The following is a 24,415-nucleotide window of genomic DNA, read 5'->3' on the forward strand; positions in this document are numbered from 1 at the left end:
AAAAATAATGAAAAGAGTATTGGCACTTAAAATCAATTCAGCATCCGAGAGTTCAATGGGATCTCCCTCCACCAAATCTTTGTTCCCAGTAGCTCAGTTTCCCTTCACACCATTGTCCAATTTGTTAGATTTTAGCACCCGGCTTTCTGCCGCCACCTGTTCAATGACTAAAGGTAACACTGAATTTGCAACACAAATCCCCCCCTACTATATTCAGGGCCTCCCCGTTGACCGAGGCTTGCTTGACAAATGTGCTTTCAGAAGAATTAACACGGTCACCACCCAGCGGCGAGACAACAGATGCACATGCATGCACCCAAACGTGAGCCATATTACTGTCTGTATTCATATCGAGAAAAGCAATTAAAGGTGTCACCGGCAATGCCGCCTCCATCGCTTGACTCTGGCAAGGAGCAGCCATTTCAGGCTCAGTCATTACTGTTAGCGGAGTAGCTTGACTCATCTCACTTCCAGGGCATGGTGAGGCGGTAATTGCCTTAAATTGGAGGCACGTTTGACGACTTGTCCATTAAGCTGCTCGGCTCTGACTCCTACAGACTGGTTCAAAATCAAGTGCAGCTTCAGCAGTCAGCCAGCCAAACTCCCAGGTCGTACTCGGAGCTGCTATCCACAAATATTCGGCTCTGTCTGCACAGTCTGAATGGACAGCACATACAGCCACTCTATGCTACTCTGTACTGCTCCAGAGGTAGCAAGTGTCTTTATTGTGGTGCTCCGCCTCCATAACAGTTGCCAGAAAAAAAAGACGGCTCACTTGAAAACTCCCAGCACAGATAGCCTCTCTACGCTACTCTGCGTGTCTCTGTGGGTAGCAGGTGTCTTAATTATGGTTCTCCGTCTACAAAACAGTTGCCAGAAAAAAACAGACAACTCACTCTAAACTCCCCGCAGAGACTGCCACTCTACGCTACTCTGCCTTATCCATTGCTAACAAATGTTCCCAAATAAAAAAACGAAACCTTTCAAATAATTCTAACCCTTGTTACTCCACCATGCTAAGCAAACTCAATAATATTTGCATCTTTGATGTCATGGGGGTTAGTCTTAGTAGTGCACAGTGGTGTCGCGAGTTATGGTTTCTTAGCTTAACATAACTGGCGGATTTATGGGGTTTTTCTATTTTACCATAATATCCCTTTAACACAGTTTTTCCACTGAATTTGATAGATTTGTATTAGCGCAACTTACCCATAACGTCCCCTTAGCGCAACTTTTTCACTGAAATTCATAGGTTTTTACCAGGATACCCTTAATTTGTGTACATGTCCCTTACATCATACTGAACCCACCCCGCCCCAGCATGGTGGGCACAGAGGTCCACAGACACCGCGACTGTCCGCGGATTGCGGACAGCATTCACCCTGCCCAAAAGCACAGGGGTTTTCTTACATTGTTGTAGCATGCAGCCAACAAGCAGAAGATGTTTAAAGGGCAACACATATATACTGCAATCAAAAATTAAATAAGTCTACAAACTCTGTACTTATGAAAGCAGAATTGTAATTACATGGGTTGGGCAGCATTATGCAATGCACCAAGCACAAAAGTAACCTGTGCATCTAACAATATTACCTCAGTGCTGTTTTGCTTACACAGTCAGAAGCAAATGTCACAAACAATTCCAACATACTAAGAAGAGAGCCATACAAAAAATAGTAAGAACACTATATTTCTTCCTGTAACATTGGAGTTTGTTTTATGTACAGGACTTGTAAGAAGTATTCTTTTCTTTACCCAGAAATGGCAGGCACCCGGAAGTGGCTAGAGGAAAATGTCCCCCCATGATGACATGAGTGAAGAAAGTAACTCTGATGGTACACAATACAATTTTTAAAGTAGGAGAAGTAATGCACATTGCTTCACATGTCACTGAAAGATGTTTTTCTTTACAGTACATACTGCAAATGAAGAAAGTGGGCTGGAATTACTACAAATGTGCAAGAAGATGGGCACAGACAGACCCAAAATGCAAATGTAGGAAATTAAGTATTACGTCTGTGCAAAAATGGATCAGCTTAACACCAATTTTGCATAGTTGAAGACATTTGTAGAAAGGAATATGATGGACAATATTAAATACCACTGCCCCACTTGTAGCTGTGCCCCTTCCTCCTGTCCCAGCCAATCATCCCCACCAAATCCCTTTAGTCAACGACGGTATGATGAGACCTCAATCCCTTCCTCCCCTGATGAACACCCTGTGCAAAATCCCAATTCCCCCATATCCTCTATATATGTTTCCCATTCTGCTACACCATTCCCTTTCCTAATTGAGTGTATTTCTATGTGTTTATACATTATTTACTGGTTCTGGGTGCGTTTTTTTTAAAAGCCCCATTTTGATTCTGCAGACAGTGCGACTGTATGGCCTGTCTGTAATCAAAATGGAAGTACCCCCGAACAGTGCACCTGTCCGGACATGTCTGCAAAATCATGATACACCTTTATATGATTCAGGGACCCAGACCCTGTCCTGCGGACACCTGGGCGCATGCGCATTCAATGCCCTGTGCCCTCAGAATACTGCACCTGTCTGCAGAAATCTGTAAAGTTGTGGAGTACTTTTAATTAGTTCGGGGGTCCCGCCCCTGTCCTACGGACACCTGGGTGCATTTGCATCCAATCGCTTGTGCCCTCTGAACACTGCATCTGTCCGCAAACTTTTGACATACTTTTAATTAGTCTGGGTGTCCCGCCCCTGTCCTACGGACACCTGGGCGCATGCGCATCTCAGCCCTTTTGCCCTCCGAACACAGCGCCTGTCCACAGATGTCTGTAAACTTGTGGCATACTTTTGATTAGTTTGGGGGTCCTGCCCCTGTCCTATGGACACCTGAGCGCAATGCGCATCTGTTCCCCTGTGCCCTCCGAATACTGCGCCTGTCCGAAACTGTCCACTGCTTGTGTCGCACTTTTAATTAGTTTGGGGATCCCGCCCCTTTCCTACGGACACAGGCCCATGCGCACATCGCATCCCATGCAATAGGTGTTCTATAGCCATCCTATCCACGGACGTCCGCATCACCATGTGACTGCACCCGCACTGAGCATCAGGCCTATCCGCGGACACTGTCCTTACACCGGACAGTTTAAAAGTGCTTTTTTAGCCAATCCAGTGTGCTTTAAGCTGAAATTTCACCCTTGCAGAGGTCCTATGCCCTGGTCGAGCTAGAGACTTTTTGTAACTTTTTGAGCCTTGCCTGGGGCTCAAAGTGTCCACAGAGTGCACAACTGTCCGCAAGCACACCCCTATCAAATGCCACGCACCACTGCTGCTCCTCATTCTGTTTTTGGCTGACCCGGACAGAGCACTTGCTGAGATTGCTTTTCTGCTGTTCTACTTTTGGTGTTCTGATCTACAAAGGCATGCATGGCTGCTGCAACTGCCTAAGCACCACCATCACCACCCACCATCCCCACCATCCCCACCACCACCACCATCATCATCTGGAGGACCTGGAGAGGGGAACAGGAATGGTGATGCAGAGGGGGATCAAGAAGACAATGAGGATGAGGTAGTGGAAGTACCTACTACCAGCTGCCAGCGTGAGTCTTGGGAGTGGAGGCTATTTACCACTGTTCAGGGGTGCCCAAGGTACGTGTGGTGAAGGTTCAATGCACTGAGTCCAATACGGTACTCATTCATGGAAAACATGGGCTGTATAGCTACGGGACCACCTCCATGCGCAAACACCTAAGGTCGACCCACAAGGGAGCAGTTCAGAGAGTCGACCCTTTCGAAGGCGGGAGTAGATTGAATTTCTCTGTTGCATCCTCCGCTGTTGCATCCTCCGCTGCCCCACAGACACTCCTGTGGGGCAGCGGATCCCTCAACATGCCTCACGGGCCATATAGAACGCAGTGGACCCTTGCCTTTTGAAGGGCACTGTACTTTGTATGTACTGTGATGCAGTACTCTGCAGGGGGGAACAGTTTCAAAGTGCTTTCAAGGCTACAATCCGGGAGCAGGAGAAACAGTGCCCTCAACCTAAGTGAGGCCCACCCAACATTTTCCTCTGTCGACCTGCCCCTTCGTCCCTCTGGTTGGTGCACCTACCCTCCTCTACCCTCACTTCCTTGTGTGTTCTGTATAAAAATACCAAACAAATCATAAAACAACAAAAATTAAAAAAAACAATTCTTTTCAGAGCCACCGTTCACAGTCGAAAAATAAAAGCACCAAAAAAATGGTGCAGGCCCCTGCGCAGCCTGCAAAGTCTGCAGACAGCACGGTAGTCTGCGGACATCCAGAAAATGTAGGTGGTGGCAGCATGAAAACCATTGTACTCTTTTGCGGGGAAACGTGGTGGCTCTGAAAAGAGCCTTTTTTTGTTGTTTTTTGTTTTGGGAAGGTTTTTTTCAAGGTTTTGAGATAAATTAGGCAACACCTACCATAAAATACTTGCTATATTTGCAGAAAGGGTTGCAAAGTATGTAGGATATTTCGCAAAAAAAAAGCTGATTACCAGCATCAGTAAGATATACTCCATCTCTGCAGCAGCAGTGCCTTAACCAAGTCTTTCAGTGCACTAAGCAAACTTGCAGCACTGATTTAACCCAAATGCACTCCCCCGCAGTGCACCACAAGAATATCAGGAGCAATAAAAGTGGCCATACCTCGTCAAAGTGCAAGCACTCTTTGCAAATTGCAGCCAGGCACACCGCACCACAAAGCCTCCACTCCCTGAAATCAAAGATTGGCAGAAATGCCACTTCCCTCTGACTCCCTCTGCAGATCCTTCACAAAGGTATCTTCCACCATCCACACACTAGCTCTATCCGTCTCTCCAACAACAGCCATCTTCACAACAAACAGCAATGAAAAAAGTATTACCCTCTCTTCCCATAAAACACAACCTGAACATCTGGTAGGCTAATCCCCAAAGTCCCATTTCCATGCCAGGCATGCTGAAAAGACCTGGATGTGACCCGCCCTGTCTGTGGCCTACCACGGTGTCCACTGAACCCGTAACACAGGGGCAGGCCTTCTTTCCTTTCTACTTCACTTTTTGAAGCACTCCCTCATTGGCTGCTGTTAAGCAGTCACATACCCATCCACCAATCACTGCCAGGCACTCTTCATCTAAATCTGTCATCTCAGTTCAACACTGCAGATGTACTGCTCAACACTCAGAGTACAGGTCTCCTGTGATTCCCAAGCACCTGCATAAAAAAGTATTGTAAAACTCTTCAAGATTTCTACTTCCAGATTCAACCACATCTGCATCTAGCAACGCAAAGTACAGGTAGGCATATATTGTGTAAAGTAAATTGCCAACTCGGTCAAAAATGCATCTTAACAGGGTTCCTGTCACTTACCCTGCATAACCTACTTAATAATCATACTCTCATTTGTTCCATCTCCTGACATCAAGTGGCAGTTACTTACAATATTGTCTGCAGAGAAAGTTTTCTCTTAATGAGCATGTTCATAACAGTTTCAAAACAGACATTTCAATTTCAGCAGAACTCTGTGTGATTTATTTGTAGCAGAAAAGAAATCCACATTTCAAACATTTTTACAGCGTGTTTAAGTGGCACATCCTATTTGGAACTGCAATATATTACCACGCCATGCATGCTTGCTCATAACATCCATTCTAGTGTGCAAACTGTTATTGTCTTCTTTCTTTCTGTCACTTTTAAAACCACTTCTCCCACTAATGCACCTGCAGCAAATCTTCCATAATGCAAACTGAAACGAAAACCTAATGTATGTTACCAAAGCATGCCATGTACATAGATTGCAAAATGATGAAATACACTGTGTTTGCAACTAGTCATTTCACCACCATTTGAAGGAAACCAAATGAATGCATGTGCACATTTACAGCAGTGCTGTCTTGAATCTTTAGTAAATAAATGAAAGGACAGGGAAAACATTTCTCCAACATACTAGAATAGCATGAATATACGAAGCATCCATGTGTGGGAAAGTTAATGAAATTGCACACACTAACATTTTCCTTTCTAATCTGTACATCTGCCTTGGCTTCTCTATTTGTCTCAGCCTACTAGGACTTGCAGTGCTCCATTCCAATAAAAATAGGGCAACAACAACTTGCACACTTTGAAAACTACAGCCCCGTAGGGCATACTTACCATGGGACCACCGGCCCCAATACCATTGATCCTGATGCTTTCAAGTTCCCATTCCCATACAGTGCTACACAATTGCACACACATATGGTGACATTTTGCAATACCTGACTTTCCAGGACAACAGGCCCTGTAATATCCTAGTGACACTGGGAAGCTACCTGCACCCATGAAGTTTTTGCGTACCGGCAAAACAGGTATTAGGAATATGGTGCCAACCCGTCTGCACCAACAACAGTGTTACAACTTTACTCGCAATCACGTGCAATGTTACTAACTCTTCTTCCCAACAAATCATCCTACAGTGTAAAATGTTTTCTTCAGTACAATTATTTTGTCATTAACACACATACCCACTAATTTTCTTCTTTCCCAACTGTAGTGAAGAACAGCCTCCTGTTAGACAGAAACATCTCCACTAGAAGATAAAACTTGGAAGAAAACTACTCTTCATATCGATCAAAGTAAATGCAGTAGTACAGTAGTATTCTTTCTGTTACTCATACAGCGCAGTGTAGCCATATAGTAGCTTACAAGATTCTATCCAATTGAACACCATTTGCTTCACCCTTTCTCATTGCACATCAGCAGGCACACTCTTTGTATTCTCATTTGAACAACAGTATTATAACACCCACTAGTATTGTGAAGTCTACGCACCCTATCTCGATATGTACCCTGTTCCCCAAAAAGGAAAACTTGTTAAAAGGAAAGTTATGAAAACAGAATTTCTAAGAGATCTCCCAACAGTACCACAAAAGAAACTGAAATCAGCTGCTACTCCATCAAGTAGCACAACCACAAAAGTATGTAATGCAAACGCAAGTGCACATCCAACAGCACAAAGAGAAATATGTCTTCTAAAAATACGAGTGGAGCTCCAGCAAATGACACAGACACAGAACTCTCATGTCCATTTAAATTTTACAACATAACTGGTGTAAATTGCTATGCAAATGTAGCAATCAATGTTCTGTTCCAATTGCCACCAATTGTTCAAAACATTTACTTGAATAGCACAGACCAGTTGTGTTTGCAAATGCGCCTCCTTAATCGAAATGCAACAAACAATCCTGACAACACTTACAGTGCCTCAGGAATAAGGCAGGAATTGGACTACTGTGTGGGAAAAGTAAGATTCACCATAAACACACAGGAAGATCCACAAGAATGTCTAATGTACTTAGTGCAAGTGCTAGAAAGCAAAAATATACCTATAAATGAAATCTTCCAGATGTCACATACATGGAAACATACATGCACTCTCTGCAACCATTGTTGCGCCGGAGCAAGTCCCTAATGAACGCTTTGTGTATGTACCTATACCTAATTGTGGATCCATTCCATTTCAGCAGCTGGTGCAAAATTCTAATCATGGTTTATTATGTACTGTTTGCAATTCAGACAATTGTTCCACCTCACTCACACATAAATTCACATAGCCAGTCCAATATGTAATAGTAATGCTTTTAAGATACAACGCAAATGGTACCAAAAACAACTGCAAACTCACTAGCTTCACACACGGGCAAGTATCGCTTTGCAAGTAAACCTTCACAACAGTAGCCATAATCTACCACAACAAGTGCAGGTCACTATACTGTGTACATTAAAAAGAAATATGGGTGGTTTGAATGCAATTGAAACTCTGTTACTCTAAAACAGAGATTACCAGCAGATCTAACAAATGGCTACTTAATATTCCTGAAACCTAAATGTACTCACTGACCTGTATAAGCTACTGCCCGATAGATGCCAACAGGTATGTAAGTGCAAAAGAAAAATACCCTTCTGACCTGTAAAAGTATAAAAACTTAGCATACACCAACTTGTATGTGAGTACATCCATAGCGCTACAATGCTGTTTGCTAAATGGAAAACAGTTTCAATATGGAAACAGATGTGCATGTTGTACATTTTTGATAATGCTATACAGTTTTTTTTACCCCCAATAACCCAATGATTATACACACAGAAAAATCAACTGTGCAAAACACGCACTAATATTATTTCACCCAGGCTACTTAAAATGTACTGATTGTGAGGATAGGCAAACTGTAGTCACTAACGTGTAAAACTATCAACTGTTAGAATATGCCAACTGCTGTCTAGCTGCACCCATACCACTGCAATGAATACGCCAACTGGCATCTAACTGCACCCATAATACTGCTATATCACTTTCCAATAGGGTTAGACTTGAAATCCACAAACGGGAATGAAAGTGCTTCGAAACATACCCCGCAAAACTGTGAAACTGTGAACAGTTATTATACGCCAACTGGTATCTAAATGCACTGATACTACTGGAAAATGACTTTCCTATACTGTGAAAGGTAAAATCCACCATCAAAAATGAAAGTGCTTCAGAACATACCCTTCAAGACTCTTAAACTATCAACAGTCAGAATACACCAAATGGTATTCAAGTACACCCATAGTACTGCAATATTACTTCCAGTAGTGAAACTGCTAAAATCCATCTTCTGGAATGAAAGTGCTTTAAAACATACTCTCGAAGAGTATAAAACTAGCAAAAGTTAGAATACGCCAACTGCTTTCTAACTGCACCCACAGTACTACAATATTAGTTTTCAATAGTAAAGTACTTGGAATGCACCAACAGGAATCAAACTGCATCAAAGGAGAGTCTTAAAAATTGAAAAACGATAAACTGTTAGAATACGCCAACTGGTATCTAACTAAAACCATACCACCACCACTTTCGAAAAACAAAACACATAATTTCAATTCCTCCTACTACAACAGAGCTTGTAACAGCAAAAGCATGTATGTGTGCACCTTAAACATTCCTGTAAGTACTGCACACTTCAATTAAACATAGTGTGACACGTAACGTCAAATAAATGTACCTCGTTTTTTTTATCCTCCATGGATTTTTTTCCCCACAGATCCAATGATTATGCAAGCGAACACAGCATTTGTGCAAATTGCACAGTAATTTAGTTTGAAGCATAGTACTTGTAAGGTACGAATTATGAGGGACTGCAGAGTACATTAACATGTGACTTTGTGTACAATGTGACATTGTGAAGTGCCTTACCTTCCACTTCAATGGTATTGTGTTACTGTGTTCCAAAGCGTATACACTGCCTAGGTAGTATGTATAATGACTATACACATTTTATTGTCATGCTTCTTTCCAATGGCCAAATTGCATTTCTGTACACATATTAGTCCAATTGTCTGGCTCATTGGAAGAAAACACAGAAAGAGGAGCCAAAGAAGTATCTGTTCTGATGGATGTGAAAGGCACACAGAAGGAAGTTTGGATATTGTTTGTTCTTCATGGCCTATGAATGAGAGAGAAGTCATCAACTTGCTATTCACCATGCAAGATGCTATTTGTGAGAATTTTGCCAAGCACTGACAAGTTGTTGCTGACACTGACTGTGGGTGCACCTAGGGACTGGAAGGTACTAGAGGCTGACTATATACTGGAAAGTAAGATATTATTTGGACAATGCACACGAACATGACAAGCACATGAAGGAGGTGGTGTTGGATTTTAGAGTGACAGGGATGCTCAGAGCTGGAAAAGGAGGCACATGCAGTTATAACTGTTATTGTTGTTTTAGATGCACCCTAGATGATGGCTGATGATGATAGTGGGGGATGTTTATGCATTGCAGTGAAGGAATGGCTTTAGATGAGTTAGGACATAAATCAGGTTGTCTTGTTTTCATAATGTTTTTTTTATTTATTTGCTTCCTTATTGAGTATGTATATAGCAGAATAGTTTTATTACAGTGTACTTTATGTAGAAGAAGTGCAAGGCTTTGGATAGTGATTATAGTGGTCCATAGATAAAATTAGAAGAGAAATACATCAGGCATGTTACCAATTCCAATATTGCATTTTCTTTTGGTTTCTTTGAGGTACATGAGATGCAATGTCACTGGCCTATAGACTGGCCTACAGCTGAACACCTGAGCCAAGTGAGGTCGCAGAGCTGAGCTGTGGAATGTGTGATGCCTCAGGCTGCCCAGGCCAATCCAAGAGTCCCTCCTATGACGTACACAGCTGACAACACTGCAAGCGCTAATCCCAGAAATGGACCTGATGTGCATTATACGTGCTGTTTTATGGGTGAAGAATGGATTAAGCCACACTGTTTGTATATAAGGATGAGTCAGGCCTAGGGGTAGCAGAACAGTAAGCAGCCCTCCCATGCACTGGTGTGTTTTGCATTACAGCCCATTTCTCTCTACTTCTGGTCTCCAGTATATTATTTTTGTTTGAGTGCCTGGAGTGCCTGAAGTGCCTGAGGGGTTGGGGTGCACCAGTATCGTGGGGAGCAGGGCGAGCCTGGAACAGAAACCACCATCCAGTGCCACCTGACATTTAGTGGCAGGAATCAGAGAGCACAGCCCCCTCCAAAGGAAGGAGATTACACTGGCCCAGCATTTCCCAGCCCCTTTTCTTCATGCCCATCACGTGTGCAAGTTAGTTTAGATGCTGAGAGCCCCACACTTGCCACCTTACCATTGCATAACAGTTGGGTGAGGAAATCCATGTTCTTAAAAAGGAATGGAGGGGTTATCACTGATATAACTTGAACAGGTACATCAGTCCTGGCAAAATCACAAGCTTTTGCAATGGATGCAAACAAAGGGGGGTCTGGGAATTTCTCTAACAGCACGAACACAGCCCAATGACCTGTTCTTGGGTGAATAACCCCTGGGAGAGACTCTACCAAGTCTTTAGCTCACTGTCCTTTTCACAGAGAAGAAATTTCCCCGCATATCAGCCTTTGTCCTGCCCAGGGGCAGTCCAGCGCCGAAATGCTAGGCAATTCTCCTCTGAACAAGAGTACCATCAGTAACCCCATACATGTGTTTCAGCCTTGTTGGGCATCATCAGTGAGGTGAAACTGTTGCCTCTCTAAGAACAGTGAGCAAGGGGTCCACGTCTGGATTGCCCTATTAACTTAGGGTGAAACCCAAAGTTAATTTTTGCAAACAAAGGGGGGGTCTGGGAATCTCTCTACCAGCACGAACACAGCCCAATGACTTGTTCTTGGGTGAATAACCCCTGGGAGAGACTCTACCAAGTCTTTAGCTCACTGTCCTTTTCACAGAGAAGAAATTTCCCCGCATATCAGCCTTTGTCCTGCCCAGGGGCAGTCCAGCGCCGAAATGCTAGGCAATTCTCCTCTGAACAAGAGTACCATCAGTAACCCCATACACGTGTTTCAGCCTTGTTGGGCATCATAAGTGAGGTGAAACTGTTGCCTCTCTAAGAACAGTGAGCAAGGGGTCCACGTCTGGATTGCCCTATTAACTTAGGGTGAAACCCAAAGTTAATGTATGCAAACAAAGGGGGGGTCTGCGAATCTCTCTACCAGCACGAACACAGCCCAATGACCTGTTCTTGGGTGAATAACCCATGGGAGAGACTCTACCAAGTCTTTAGCTCACTGTCCTTTTCACAGAGAAGAAATTTCCACGCATATCAGCCTTTGTCCTGCCCTGGGGCAGTCCAGCGCCGAAATGCTAGGCAATTCTCCTCTGAACAAGAGTACCATCAGTAACCCCATACACGTGTTTCAGCCTTGTTGGGCATCATCAGTGAGGTGAAACTGTTGCCTCTCTAAGAACAGTGAGCAAGCGGTCCACGTCTGGATTGCCCTATTAACTTAGGGTGAAACCCAAAGTGAATGTATGCAAACAAAGGGGGGGTCTGGGAATCTCTCTACCAGCACGAACACAGCCCAATGACCTGTTCTTGGGTGAATAACCCCTGGGAGAGACTCTACCAAGTCTTTAGCTCACTGTCCTTTTCACAGAGAAGAAACTTCCCCGCATATCAGCCTTTGTCCTGCCCAGGGGCAGTCCAGCGCCGAAATGCTAGGCAATTCTCCTCTGAACAAGAGTACCATCAGTAACCCCATACACGTGTTTCAGCCTTATTGGGCATCATCAGTGAGGTGAAACTGTTGCCTCTCTAAGAACAGTGAGCAAGGGGTCCACGTCTGGATTGCCCTATTAACTTAGGGTGAAACCCAAAGTTAATGTATGCAAACAAAGGGGGGGTCTGGGAATCTCTCTACCAGCACGAACACAGCCCAATGACCTGTTCTTGGGTGAATAACCCCTGGGAGAGACTCTACCAAGTCTTTAGCTCACTGTCCTTTTCACAGAGAAGAAATTTCCCCGCATATCAGCCTTTGTCCTGCCCAGGGGCAGTCCAGCGCCGAAATGCTAGGCAATTCTCCTCTGAGCAAGAGTACCATCAGTAACCCCATACACGTGTTTCAGCCTTGTTGGGCATCATCAGTGAAGTGAAACTGTTGCCTCTCTAAGAACAGTGAGCAAGGGGTCCACATCTGGATTGCCCTATTAACTTAGGGTGAAACCCAAAGTTAATGTATGCAAACAAAGGGGGGGTCTGGGAATCTCTCTACCAGCACAAACACAGCCCAATGACCTGTTCTTGGGTGAATAACCCCTGGGAGAGACTCTACCAAGTCTTTAGCTCACTGTCCTTTTCACAGAGAAGAAATTTCCCCGCATATCAGCCTTTGTCCTGCCCAGGGGCAGTCCAGCGCCGAAATGCTAGGTAATTGGTAGAGTCTCTTCCAGGGGTTATTCACCCAAGAACAGGTCATTGGGCTGTGTTCGTGCTGGTAGAGAGATTCCCAGACCCCCCTTTTATTTGCATAAATTAACTTTGGGTTTCACCCTAAGTTAACAGGGCGATCCAGAAGTGGACCCCTTGCTCACTGTTCTTAGAGAGGCAACAGTTTCACCTCACTGATGATGCCCAACAAGGCTGAAACACGTGTATGGGGTTACTGATGGTACTCTTGTTCAGAGGAGAATTGCCTAGCATTTCGGCGCTGGACTGCCCCTGGGCAGGACAAAGGCTGATATGCAGGGAAATTTCTTCTCTGTGAAAGGGACAGTGAGCTAAAGACTTGGTAGAGTCTCTCCCAGGGGTTATTCACCCAAGAACAGGTCATTGGGCTGTGTTCGTGCTGGTAGAGAGATTCCCAGACCCCCCTTTTTTTTGCAATGGATGGTCTACTAATGCTAACCGTGTGACGTTTGCCAACATTTGCATTTAATTCATTGGCAGTTTTCCAACACACTTTTGTGCACGCACTTTTCCAAAACTAACAGTGATCTGAACTGATCAATATTGTACAAAGTTATCTGGTAGCCATAGAGGGGTTTAAGGGGTGCACTTCTATTGCCAATCGGCGGTGGACAAAGTACAGATTTGGTCCAGTTCATTTGGAGCCCTAAGAGCATTCCAAATTCCTTTATATTTTTTCAGCAGTTCTTTCCGTGGAATTAATTTACACTACAGGATATTGTGCTCCTGTAAGGATGGCATGCAGCAGTCTCACGATTTGGATCCCACAATCACAAAGGTTAACCCAAATCATGCAGGCTAACGACTCTACCACAGGGCAAAAGACTAGACGCAAAGTGGACAACCTAATGCCAAACTTGCTCTGGGATACAGATGCAGTAGCTTGTTCCAGTTTATAAGGTGTATCTTTAAACCTTTCCATTTTAGCATTTTTCTTTGCATAAACATGCGCATATTATGGCCCTTATGCACAAAATGTTTTCCAATGGGGTTTTGCCATTATAAAAGGCTTCCATGAATTAGGCCCTATGTGTTTCCTTACTGCCGCATTAATGTCGCTTATCTCACTTTTTAAGTAAAATCAGCTGTGATCATTACAAAACCTATGTTCCCAGTTCAGAAGCAGTAATATGTTTTCACACCTTGGCATGACCATCTCCTGTTCCCACATATTGATATGCTTCTTTCTACGTGCATCAACCCCACAAAGGGATGCATCATATTCAGAATCTCGTAGGGAAACAAATGGAGCCAACTGTATAATTTCCCCTAAACATATTGCTGTACCCTTCAGCTGAATGGAATAATGCTACACTTCATCACAGCTGGGTAGATGTCCGGGTCATGGAACTCGGATCCACGGTCAGGTGGCAAAGCCTTTTATCCAGGCTGTTCAGATGTCTGTCTGACCTTGTTCCCACTGCATTACACTCTTAATACCCATTCCCCGTCATCAGTTCCTTTCCTTGTAAAAGAACTAAGAAAACTCCAAAGTTATCTACAGAGCTGAACCAGATCAGGGATTCCCTATGTTATCCTTCTGGCTAGACTTGGCTGAACCAGATCAGGGAGTCCCCATGTTATCCTTCTGGCTAGACTTGGCTGAACCAAATCAGGGATTCCCCATGTTATCCTTCTGGCTAGACTTGACTGAACCAGATCAGGGATTCCCTATGTTATCCTTCTGGCTAGACTTGACTGAACCAGATCATGGATTCTCTTTTTTATCCTTCTGGTTAGACTTGGCTGAACCAGATCAGAGATTATCTATGTTATCCTTCTGGCTAGACTTGACTGAACCAGATCAGGGATTCTCTGTTATCCCTCTGGCTAGACTTGACTGAACCAGATCATGGATTCTCTTTTTTATCCTTCTGGTTAGACTTGGCTGAACCAGATCAGAGATTATCTATGTTATCCTTCTGGCTAGACTTGTCTTTCGCTGCAATTGAAATTTTCAGCTATAACCTGATGATGCCAAGTTGACCCTAAATGGGCTTGAAACTGATATCCTCGATGTACTGTGGGTACTGCTAACTTGGGCATTGTTCCAAGTGTTTACTAATGATATAAGCACTGATCATTTAAGCTCTAAACAATTCTGAAACAAGCATTACATCTTCATCATAAGCCACTCCTAAACATTGCACTTTTTCTTACGGCCTAGTACTACAGCATCCTCGTTGGAGGAAACATACTTTCAAAAGTAGCTTAAAGCAAGGCATAATAAGTTTGCAAACGAATCAAAAAAGGCCATCCCATTGTTCACATGAATCCCAACCTCGAAGGCCTGGACAGGCCGTTCTCTTCCACCTAGAATAACAGCGTATTGCAAGGTGCATGTATTGCAATATAACACTTATTGGCCATCAACCTTACTCTGGCCCATGACCTGCTTAATCACCAGAGGCTAAAAGCAATATGTTATGCAATTGAACTAATAGGTTTCACAAACCATCATGAGAGTCAGGAAAAGTAGAATTGTTCCATTGGCGGTATAAATGATTGAAACAAGCGTCTGTCAGAACTGCCAGCTATTGTCAACTAAAAGCTATTTCAATTAAGCAATAATCACCCATTCCACTGGCGGGCATGGGTGGTAACAGCCCGGGGCACGTGTTAATAGGCACTCGCAGTATCCGGTGCTGTTACCACCCGTTCCACCTTCTGAAAAGGGTGATTGTTACAATTAGCACCCCAGGCTGCCAATTTAGTAATGTAGGGTGCTGATAGCCATGTATTCTTTTAATGAAGGAATGAACGGCACACCTCCCGGCATCCCGCTCCTTCATACAAAAAAACTGATGCAAGATGGCTGCCACAGAGTTAGAAGACGGGGTTCAAAGTAGAGCTCCTCTTCCATGCCCATGGAGGCCAGCAGGAAAATGGAGCGGCAGCAGTGGTGGTGATGGTGGCGCCCCCACCAATGCTGAAAGCATCATGTAAGTGGGAGTGTGGTGGGACAGGGAATTGAAGGGTAAGGGAAGGGAAGGGAAGGGAGGGTGAGGGGAGGATGGCAGAGTGGGGGAAAGGTTGCTCAGAACGCATGCTTGGATTGTTGGATTCAGCCCACGTTGGAAGTAACCTGATTGGTTGCTCCCTCAACCGCGAGGGCTAACAGAAATTGAAGATCCTCCTTTTCATACAGGCATTTTCACAGATATTGCTAAGGTAAGGTATGTATACTTTTTTGTAAACATATCGAGCAACCTATCACAAGAAAGAAGCAGAACGAAAAATCATTATAGCATCACAACACAAAACTACATTCTAACCGATTTGACATATGTCCATCTTTCCCCCATTTACTCTGTTGTCTGGCCTTTGGAACATATGTCCTTGTTGGTTTTCTTAGCATGCAGTATCCTCTTCACTCATTCAAAAGACCTGTGTACTTGTTTTTGAGCCCTCAATCCGCAGTCAGCATAAACATGATATTCAGCAACATTTTAATGGAATCTTGTTTTGGTTCTTGCTGCTATTTTGGTCAATGTCCTGATAGTTCATAATCCTCCTCGGGTGAGCCGGAGATCAGCTTCTGGATGATGGTATGCGGGCAATGCCAACCACAAAAGGCAACAATGTCTTGCTCTCTTCAAATTATGGCTGGGCAATTCCTTCCAAAATATACTGCTCCCATCAACCATCAGTAAGGTTGATGCAAGAGTAAGCCATCAACCTTACTCTTGCACGTGACCTGCTCCCAAAGGTCTTTTCTACGTGAATCTTCTTCACACAATGCGTAGGAAGCATTTTTAAGGAATGGATTCTTGTTACACAGCTTCCGTGGTGCATGCAGGTAATCTCTCCAAATTGTATCTAATTATGGACAAATGTTTGCACAATTGTGTTAATCACACCAGTCATTTGCTTGTAGTAGCTTTATTGGACGAGGCCTGTCTGCTCTCAGAAATGTCTTCTGCCTTTTGTACACCTTCTGAGATCCATGTTAGGCCTCTGGTTTTCTTTTATTAGGGAAAACAGCAAGTACAGGAGATAACTCGACACTTACCATAATTTCAAGCAAAAGTAGTGCCAAGAAGTGTTCGCACTCCATTTATCAATCAAAGCTCAACTCACAATCCACAAGTGTGCTATGTTTGGTCATTGTCCATCCATAGCCCACTTTTAAATGCACTCATGTGTATTCCTGATCACCACAATAAACAATGCATCCGCCCTGCGGGATAAAAGAGGGAAGGTCGTGACACGAGAGGAGGGAAGGATACAGCAGGCCTACATCAGATACTACAAATAACTGAAAGCAGCAGGAAGACTCTAGCCTCTGGACCAGAGTATTATAATCATATCATCATCAAATATATCATCAAATATATCATCAAAAAACAGAAAGAAAGTGTCCAGAGCAAAATATATTTATAGTAATGCATCAAATTTATTTAAGGTGATACAAAAATTGGAAACTGGTGAATAAATCACAAATTATTAAACACTAATCACTTCAACATAGCAAAACAGCAGCAGCAATATGCCTAAAATTGGCTAAAACATCATCACACATACTTGCCATTCACGGTGCAACATTCATACACGACTCATCATACCGTGACATACATCCAAAATGCTAAAAGACAAAAAAACATACTAAAAACATATGGGAAAAAGGAATTCATAACTGTTCCCCACAATGACAAACATTATTATTGTGTTCACAAGCAATAGAATCTATTGTAAGGGTGGATCAGGAAAAGTAAATACAAAGATCACATCCCTGTAGGGTTAATCTCGACCGGTTTCGACGTGTACTGTTGGTTTACACAAAGTCTTCCTCAGGAGGTAGATGTTACCATTCTGGTAAGTGCCCAGCTGCTGTAAGAGCCAATGTGAAGTAGTGGAGCCAGCAATTGGTGAGGCTTCAAGACTGTATCCTGAAGGGCGCCCCGTAACACTTAGGGAAATCCAAAACTGCACAAGTTGGAAGAAGAGAAACGACAGAACTTTGCCAGGGAGATCAAAGCCGTCTGCTATGACTGCATGAAGTGGCTGCTGTGTCTGGCTGCTCACAAGCTCTGAAAGGGACGGGGTAACTGCCTCTTCGTCCCACGGGGGATTGCAATGAGAACGCCACGCATGCGTGTAGAGAGCCTGCGCACGAAGACTGACAGGATCATCATGAGGCTATATGTAATGGCGACCAAGCTGATGTCCATGATGAGCCGGTGCAGGGAGTGAAGAGCATGGCACCTAGGTTAGGATACGGGTGATGGCCACTGAGAAAACAGTGGGAGGGATTGTGGGGCTGAAAGATATACACATACATTATTATTTTGTTTAGTAAATCACATTAGACTGTATCCAAACAAATATAATCAAAATAGTGTCAAGGCAACATGGCAAACGTTAGAGCGATCACGGATGCCCACCTAGTAAGTATGTCAAAAGCCTAAGGCCAGGTGGGATTGAAGGAGGCCTATACTGCATTGCAAAACTGTGCCGCAAGAAACCAAATGTGATGAGTTGAATATGAAATGCATGGCAAATGAAGCCTGAGCAAACTGTGTTGCAGTCTTGGGGATGGCTGCTAATGCAGCAGTGTTTTATGATGGGATTGGGGGAATCTGGTCTGGCACGCAGGTCCCGATTCATGTGGTAAAAGCTTAAAGGTTACCCACGAGGCACAGAAGATATCTTTCAGACTCTGATCAAGATGTGTCAATCAATGCTATAATCTTCCAATCAGAGAAAGATGGGTTCTATGTGATTTTAACGAAAAAGGATCCTATGCAGCGATCAGTGGCGGCTGGTGAGTTTGAAAGCTGGTGGGGCGTAAATTTCCCACGGCGAATTGAGTAGCGAGCGCGCGAGCCCATCCCCCAAAGGGGGTGCGGGGGGGTTCTCCCCCGGGACATTTTTGGAAAAATGGCCTACAAAATGTGCAATTTACTGTCCAAAAAACCCACTGAAATATGAAAATAGCATTCGGTTTTACATATTAATGGTGGTACACTATTACGTGTGCAAGTGTGATGGCATACAATAGGGAGTAGGACTCGCCAAGGGAAACAAAGAAGCACAACTAGTTAACATCCTAAAGCCACTACAAACAGTAATGCACAATGTAAACACCCTTCACCTTCCCGTTAAGTGAAGTCCATGCTTCTGCCTCGAACAGGAGGTGGACAGACATTCAGCAGGACAGCCTGAGGTGCGAAGTTATCATAACACTGGGGGTCAGTGAATGTGCACTAGACAGAGGTTCCAGACTGTGAACAGGCTACAGCTTGGCGCCTCCGATATACAGGGGCCCACAAATACACTAAGCAATAATGATTAGGCCGGGCCCCTCAGTCTACGCCCTTTCATGGCACTTTAGAGACCCAACCACTTCCATTGAATGCACTTTCCCCGCTCCCTCGCTTTAGGAAAGACGGTGGCCTACCCAGACACAAGCCTGTCTCCAAGCCCACTGGGGCCTTACCTGCCTCTCCTCCACCTCAGTCAACTCCCTCCTCCCCCTGTACTTAACTCCCCCCACCGCAATACTCCTGCGCCGCCTCACACCAACAAAGGAACACCAGCAACCTGCTTTCAGAAAATACCAGTGCAGGGTCTTTTTAAGACGCACATATCCTCCAAGCTGAAACAACGCCAAAACTAGCCTGACATGGCCTGCCCGCTGCGTGGCCCAATGTAGGCCAATCTAGTAACATTGGCTGCAGCAGAAACCATCCACGCCTGAAAGAGGGGCCGAGGGGGGGGAGCAGAGTGGCATTAATTGAGTGGGTAATTACAGGGGGAGGAACTCGCCACAGTGACAGCGGGTCCCCACAAATGAGAAGTTTGGTGTCACAGATAGGCCCACACAGCACATAGCAATTATCTGGCTCCAATGGGGGGCCGTGGGCACATGCCCCGCCCAAGGCCTCCCAAAGGTGTGCCCAGGGACTCTCCCTCTATGGAGGGGGCTCACCACCGCCTCACACGAGCCTGGCACTATGCCAACCAACAGTCCCTTTTTGGAGGAATGCTCTGCATTTTTTCAGCCTAAATATTGTTTTTTTTTCCCCTAACATGTTACTTCCGCCTAAAATGCACTTTAATCTTAACAATCTATTACACCAGGATAGTTTTAGCCAAGTTAGTGAAAGCAGAGGAGTGCGAGGTGAACCTTTAGGTGCAGAGAACTGGATGGAAAATAAGGCATCCATAGATCACAATAATCTACAAAACAAAAAGCCAGTAACAAGGAACCAACTAGTGAAAAGGGCCATTCCTTGTTCTGGCGAACTGTGTACTAAGAGCATGTCCATGAAGGTTTTTGCAAATCATACTGCATTCATTTGGTGGCTTACCAAAGATGCACACATCTAAACATAAATTACCTGCGCTATTACACACCTTCCCAAATGAATACTTGCTACCCTTGTTGTTAGCAGTGCCATAAGGTAAATGCAGTTATGTTACAGACCATTTTTGGTCAGAAGTCCCAGTTAAATGACAGCGATAATTGGGATGGAGCGGTTGTTGCACTTAATGAGGATTTCTACAAAACAGCAACACAAAAGTAAACCTTCCCAGATACCGAGTATTTCTAGGCAAGGCTACAACCATTGCCAGGATTCAGATTTCACTTAAGTGTGAGAACTTGGCGGCCCCTTCCTCGGGTGCTCTGGTGGGTGGTTTGCTAAACGACTTTATAACTAAAAGGCAATTGCAGCACCAGGCACACCTGCTAATTCTGAGACCATGTGTAGTATTCAGTGAGCAGTTTCCCAGAAAAGGAACTAGCACATGAATTATATTTTGAAATGTGTATTTGTTGTTTTTAGTCTGTCACTTTTCACTGTCATTAGTCTTAAGGAATTTTATAGATGTATGCGGTTTCTTTACCAAGTCTCATTTTGTTTGATGATCTTCCCCAATGTATTTTATTTACCATTCGCACTCCCACCAGAATACAACACATTTATCACACACACACACGTGGTTGTACTGCAGGGTGTCCTGGGAAGGAAGAGCACAGGTATACAGCTGCATACGCAGTGTGTTGACATAAGTGTCCCAGGCTATACACAATCAACGTAAAGGCAGTCCAACTGTACATAAAACGTTTATAAATATTGTTCATACTTCTGCCGAGTCAATAATTCCCTAATTAAAGAGTGCAAGTCCGCTGAAACTGTGCAACCATTTCAAAATCTGCAGATTTCTTAAATCTGTAGGGGATCTGGTAAGGCTGTGCTTGTTGGAAATCTGCATTTTCCTGCAGTACAGTAAACCGTGCCACGCAGATTTGGACTTTCGCTACATGAGCAAAGAACAGCCACAGAATAGGCAGTGAACTCACCCCGGCGTGCCCCACATGCTCACAAGTATTTCAATTGGGAGACGGGTAAACATGAGGGCAGGCAAGCTCAAACAAGCAATGTATGGACAACCGGCGGAACGAGTGCAAAATCGTTACGTCGTGCAATTCTGGTGCTCCTGCTGCGCCAGAATGCCTTACCCAAATGCCATTCTAATAAAACTATTTGAAGCTGAGTAGCCGCAAGGTTCTTTACGCACACGCTGTCTAATCCCAACATACGATCCTAACCTTTGGGAATCGATTAGTCTGTTTTTTCTCAAGCTAGCAGTGTGAGAGCAGATGCGCGCCCATGCTAGAAAGTAAATGCTCCGTGCCAATCAAAATGTACGGCCCTGTCTCCGAGCAGCCCCGCACCCCTCCACCGCAGAACCTGTAATTCCGGCAGGTAGAGTCTGCAAGGCCGGCAGCACCGTGATTGTTGACACATAACTGACGGATGAAAAATGTAATTCACAGAAAAAGTCAGCATTTAAAAGGTAAACGGCAAACCCGAATGAAAAAGGTATGAGCAAAGAACACGGGCTATACTCATACCTTTTTATTTTGCGTTTGCTGTTTCCCTTTTAAATGCTGCCGTTTGAACTACGGGGGCACATTTTGCAGGCGGTTAGTACATTTGTTTGCTGCCAGGGAGATGAAATGCTATTTCTTTCCACCGCCGAGGCTTAGAACATGATGGATGAAATGTCACAAATAATTAGACTTTTCTAACGTGCAGCCACGGCCTGCGATGCACGCGACCCCTCCCGCGACCCCTCCCGCATCATGCTGCTAGGCCTGGCCACCAGGCACCGCACAAGCCGTGGTGGTGGTGCCACTGTGCCAGGCGGCCAGTCCTCTCCATCACGCTGCCAGGGCTCTGGCTCTCCCTGGACTTACTTGTGCCGTTTTATATTTTCGGCATTTTTCGTCAAAAAATGACGAAAATATAAAACGGCACATTTTGGATGGACTTCTACTCGGCCCGCACTGGGCAGCAGCAGCACGCACACCTGCCTGGGCCTTGCTGCCCACGGACCATGGGTAAAGGCCCAGGCCAGGCGGCCCCCGCCTTGGTGGTATGGGGGCCCGGGCCCGCTACCACCAAGGCCCGCCGGAGACTCGACTCGAGTGAGACACAAGGCCCCAGTAAGTTGAGTTGACGGCAGTCAGCAACACTGAAAGACGTAGGGCCTGGCCTACACGTCTTTCAGTGTTGCTGACTGGGGCAGTGGGCTGTGGTCCGTGGACCACGTCCCCGGGCCCAAAACACACAACATCTGCTGGCTGGGACTACTTACCCGCCGGCAACTCGTGTCGTGGACCAGGGTCCAGGCCGTCTCTGCTGGGCTGCTGGTGGTCTTCAGGGCCGGACCCGGGCAGCTGAGCTCGCGTTGACTCGTGACTCCTAGATACAGTAATGTCATTGGCTGTTTGCCAGCCAATGCAAGGGTTATCATTGGCTGGCAAACAGCCAATGACATTACTGTGTCCATGCAGGGGAGGGGAGGGAATTTCAGTGACGACCGGCACTAGTGCGCTTTTTACGCACATTTTAGACTGGCGGGCCACCCCTGAAGCGCCCCGCCAGCCTTCTAATTAAAGGGGCTTAGGTAGAGTGCATGGAGCTACGAACTCCACGCACTCTACTATTGAAGAAGGAAGACGTAAAACCGGACGCGCCCCGCTGTGAAAGCAGCAGGGCCCGGCCCTTTTTTTATTGTTCCCTTGCCACAGCACCCTGCGCTGTTGGCAAAGGAAATGCAAGCTAAAAGAGATTCAATCAGAGACGTTCTCAGATTGAATCTCTTTTAGCTTTCTCTTCTTTTCTGGGGGGGGCGGCGCCCGCCCTTTGATAGCAGCCGCCACTGGCAGCGATTCTGCTCTCAGTCATACACATGTAGGATTCCATTGACTCTCCTTGTTTACTATAGTCAACACATGCGCATTGTTGTGCCGTACACCCGATGTCCCGTGACATCATCACGCACACGCGCATGCATTCCAGTGTTAGGAAATTAGCGGTGCCCACCTTCATTTGCTTTTTTTATATGTGAAACCTGCCCAGAAACCTTCACAGAGAGAAGTTAACATTGTGCAGCTATACATTTCAAAATAAATAGGTGCAATGTATAATATGCATTCAAGCAATGTCCCTACCTATATTACTGTTATCGGTGCATTGCAAATGTGTAATGCTAATAGGTTTGTTTACTAATTTTGTCATATCAAAGTATGGAAAGTAAATCATGTGTGTTCTCAGTTTGGAGACATTCTACAGACCTGGAACCGTTCTTCAATAGAGCTGCCAGAGTAAACAAGAGCATTTTCAGATAAAAAAAAACATGACTTCACACAGATTAAGCTGGGAATGTGAAAGCTGAACGCAGATGTGTGTCGAGAAAGTGTATCAGGGCTGGATTCTGAGCAGGTCGCACTGACCAGAAAACGGAATTATTAATGTTGAAGACACTTATTAGACACACGCCTACACTGAAAATAACACTGCTTCCACTTTGAGCTTATGTCTACCTTCATAACTGGAATTTAGGTTCTATGATAAATTCTGTTTCCTTTATAACTGTGTCACCATTTCCTGATGAACTGAGAATTTGACATTTTTTTGTTACATTAATTGTGTGCAGTAGAACCTTGAATTTACAAGAGGCGATACACGTTGGTTGAAGCAGCAAGATACTTTGGCAGCATGGTCTGCGCGCCTACCTTCTTCGGTTAAGGAGATGGCGCCTGTCCTCGGATCTACGGCAAACATATTTTCAGAAGGTGTCTTTGGAACCTGAGAGATGATCTTATATCGCAAATCGGCGTTTGCTGTAAGTGAGTCATCAGGGTCAGCTGCTATAATTTGCAAGAAGGACACACCTGTTAAAATAATCACATTTCATGTTAAAATTACGGGTGACTTTGGAAACATACAAACTTCCAGATTATATTCTCATAACGCAAAATAAAACATTCATATTTCAGAATGTGTGGAAAGGTCCCACATGCAGTATCCGGGTTAAACCCAGTATTACAGAAACTCCTCTGGTTTCACTGCTGCATAAACTGCGTGATTCCTTTCACTGTTAATGCCAGCCTGACAAATGCACATGCTATGGACCGATTAAGATGGATTTTCAGAATCAAACCTGTGGGCAGTTTCTGAGAGGCCACCATTTTCTGTCCAGGCAAACTGTCACTGTCGGTGACTGAGCAATAAGGCCTAGACTCAGAAGAGTGTGGGGGGTGGTGGATGGGTCAGTTAGGCATACCCAGAGACCTCTTAAGTAAAACAATATGTATACAAATACAGTTGTTATTATTAGGCCTTGGAGCAAACTCTTTTCAATGAAGTTAGAAGTC

The 24,415-nt window shown here is 44.6% G+C and overlaps 1 protein-coding gene across 3 annotated transcripts in view; it reads right to left on the reverse strand.

The window, feature by feature from the left end:
- The window catches only part of CDH16 (cadherin 16), a 1,158,846-nt gene that overhangs the window by 918,634 nt on the left and 215,797 nt on the right, over positions 1 to 24,415 (reverse strand). For all 3 annotated transcript variants that reach the window (XM_069653297.1, XM_069653307.1, XM_069653286.1), the window contains exon 6: positions 23,774 to 23,932. In XM_069653297.1, coding sequence (XP_069509398.1) covers positions 23,774 to 23,932 — 159 coding nt within the window. The remainder of the gene's footprint in view (positions 1 to 23,773; positions 23,933 to 24,415) is intronic.

The sequence above is a fragment of the Ambystoma mexicanum genome, chromosome 1p (genome assembly GCF_040938575.1).
Source record: "Ambystoma mexicanum isolate Mex_15411 chromosome 1p, UKY_AmexF1_1, whole genome shotgun sequence".
Taxonomy (NCBI): domain Eukaryota; kingdom Metazoa; phylum Chordata; class Amphibia; order Caudata; family Ambystomatidae; genus Ambystoma; species Ambystoma mexicanum.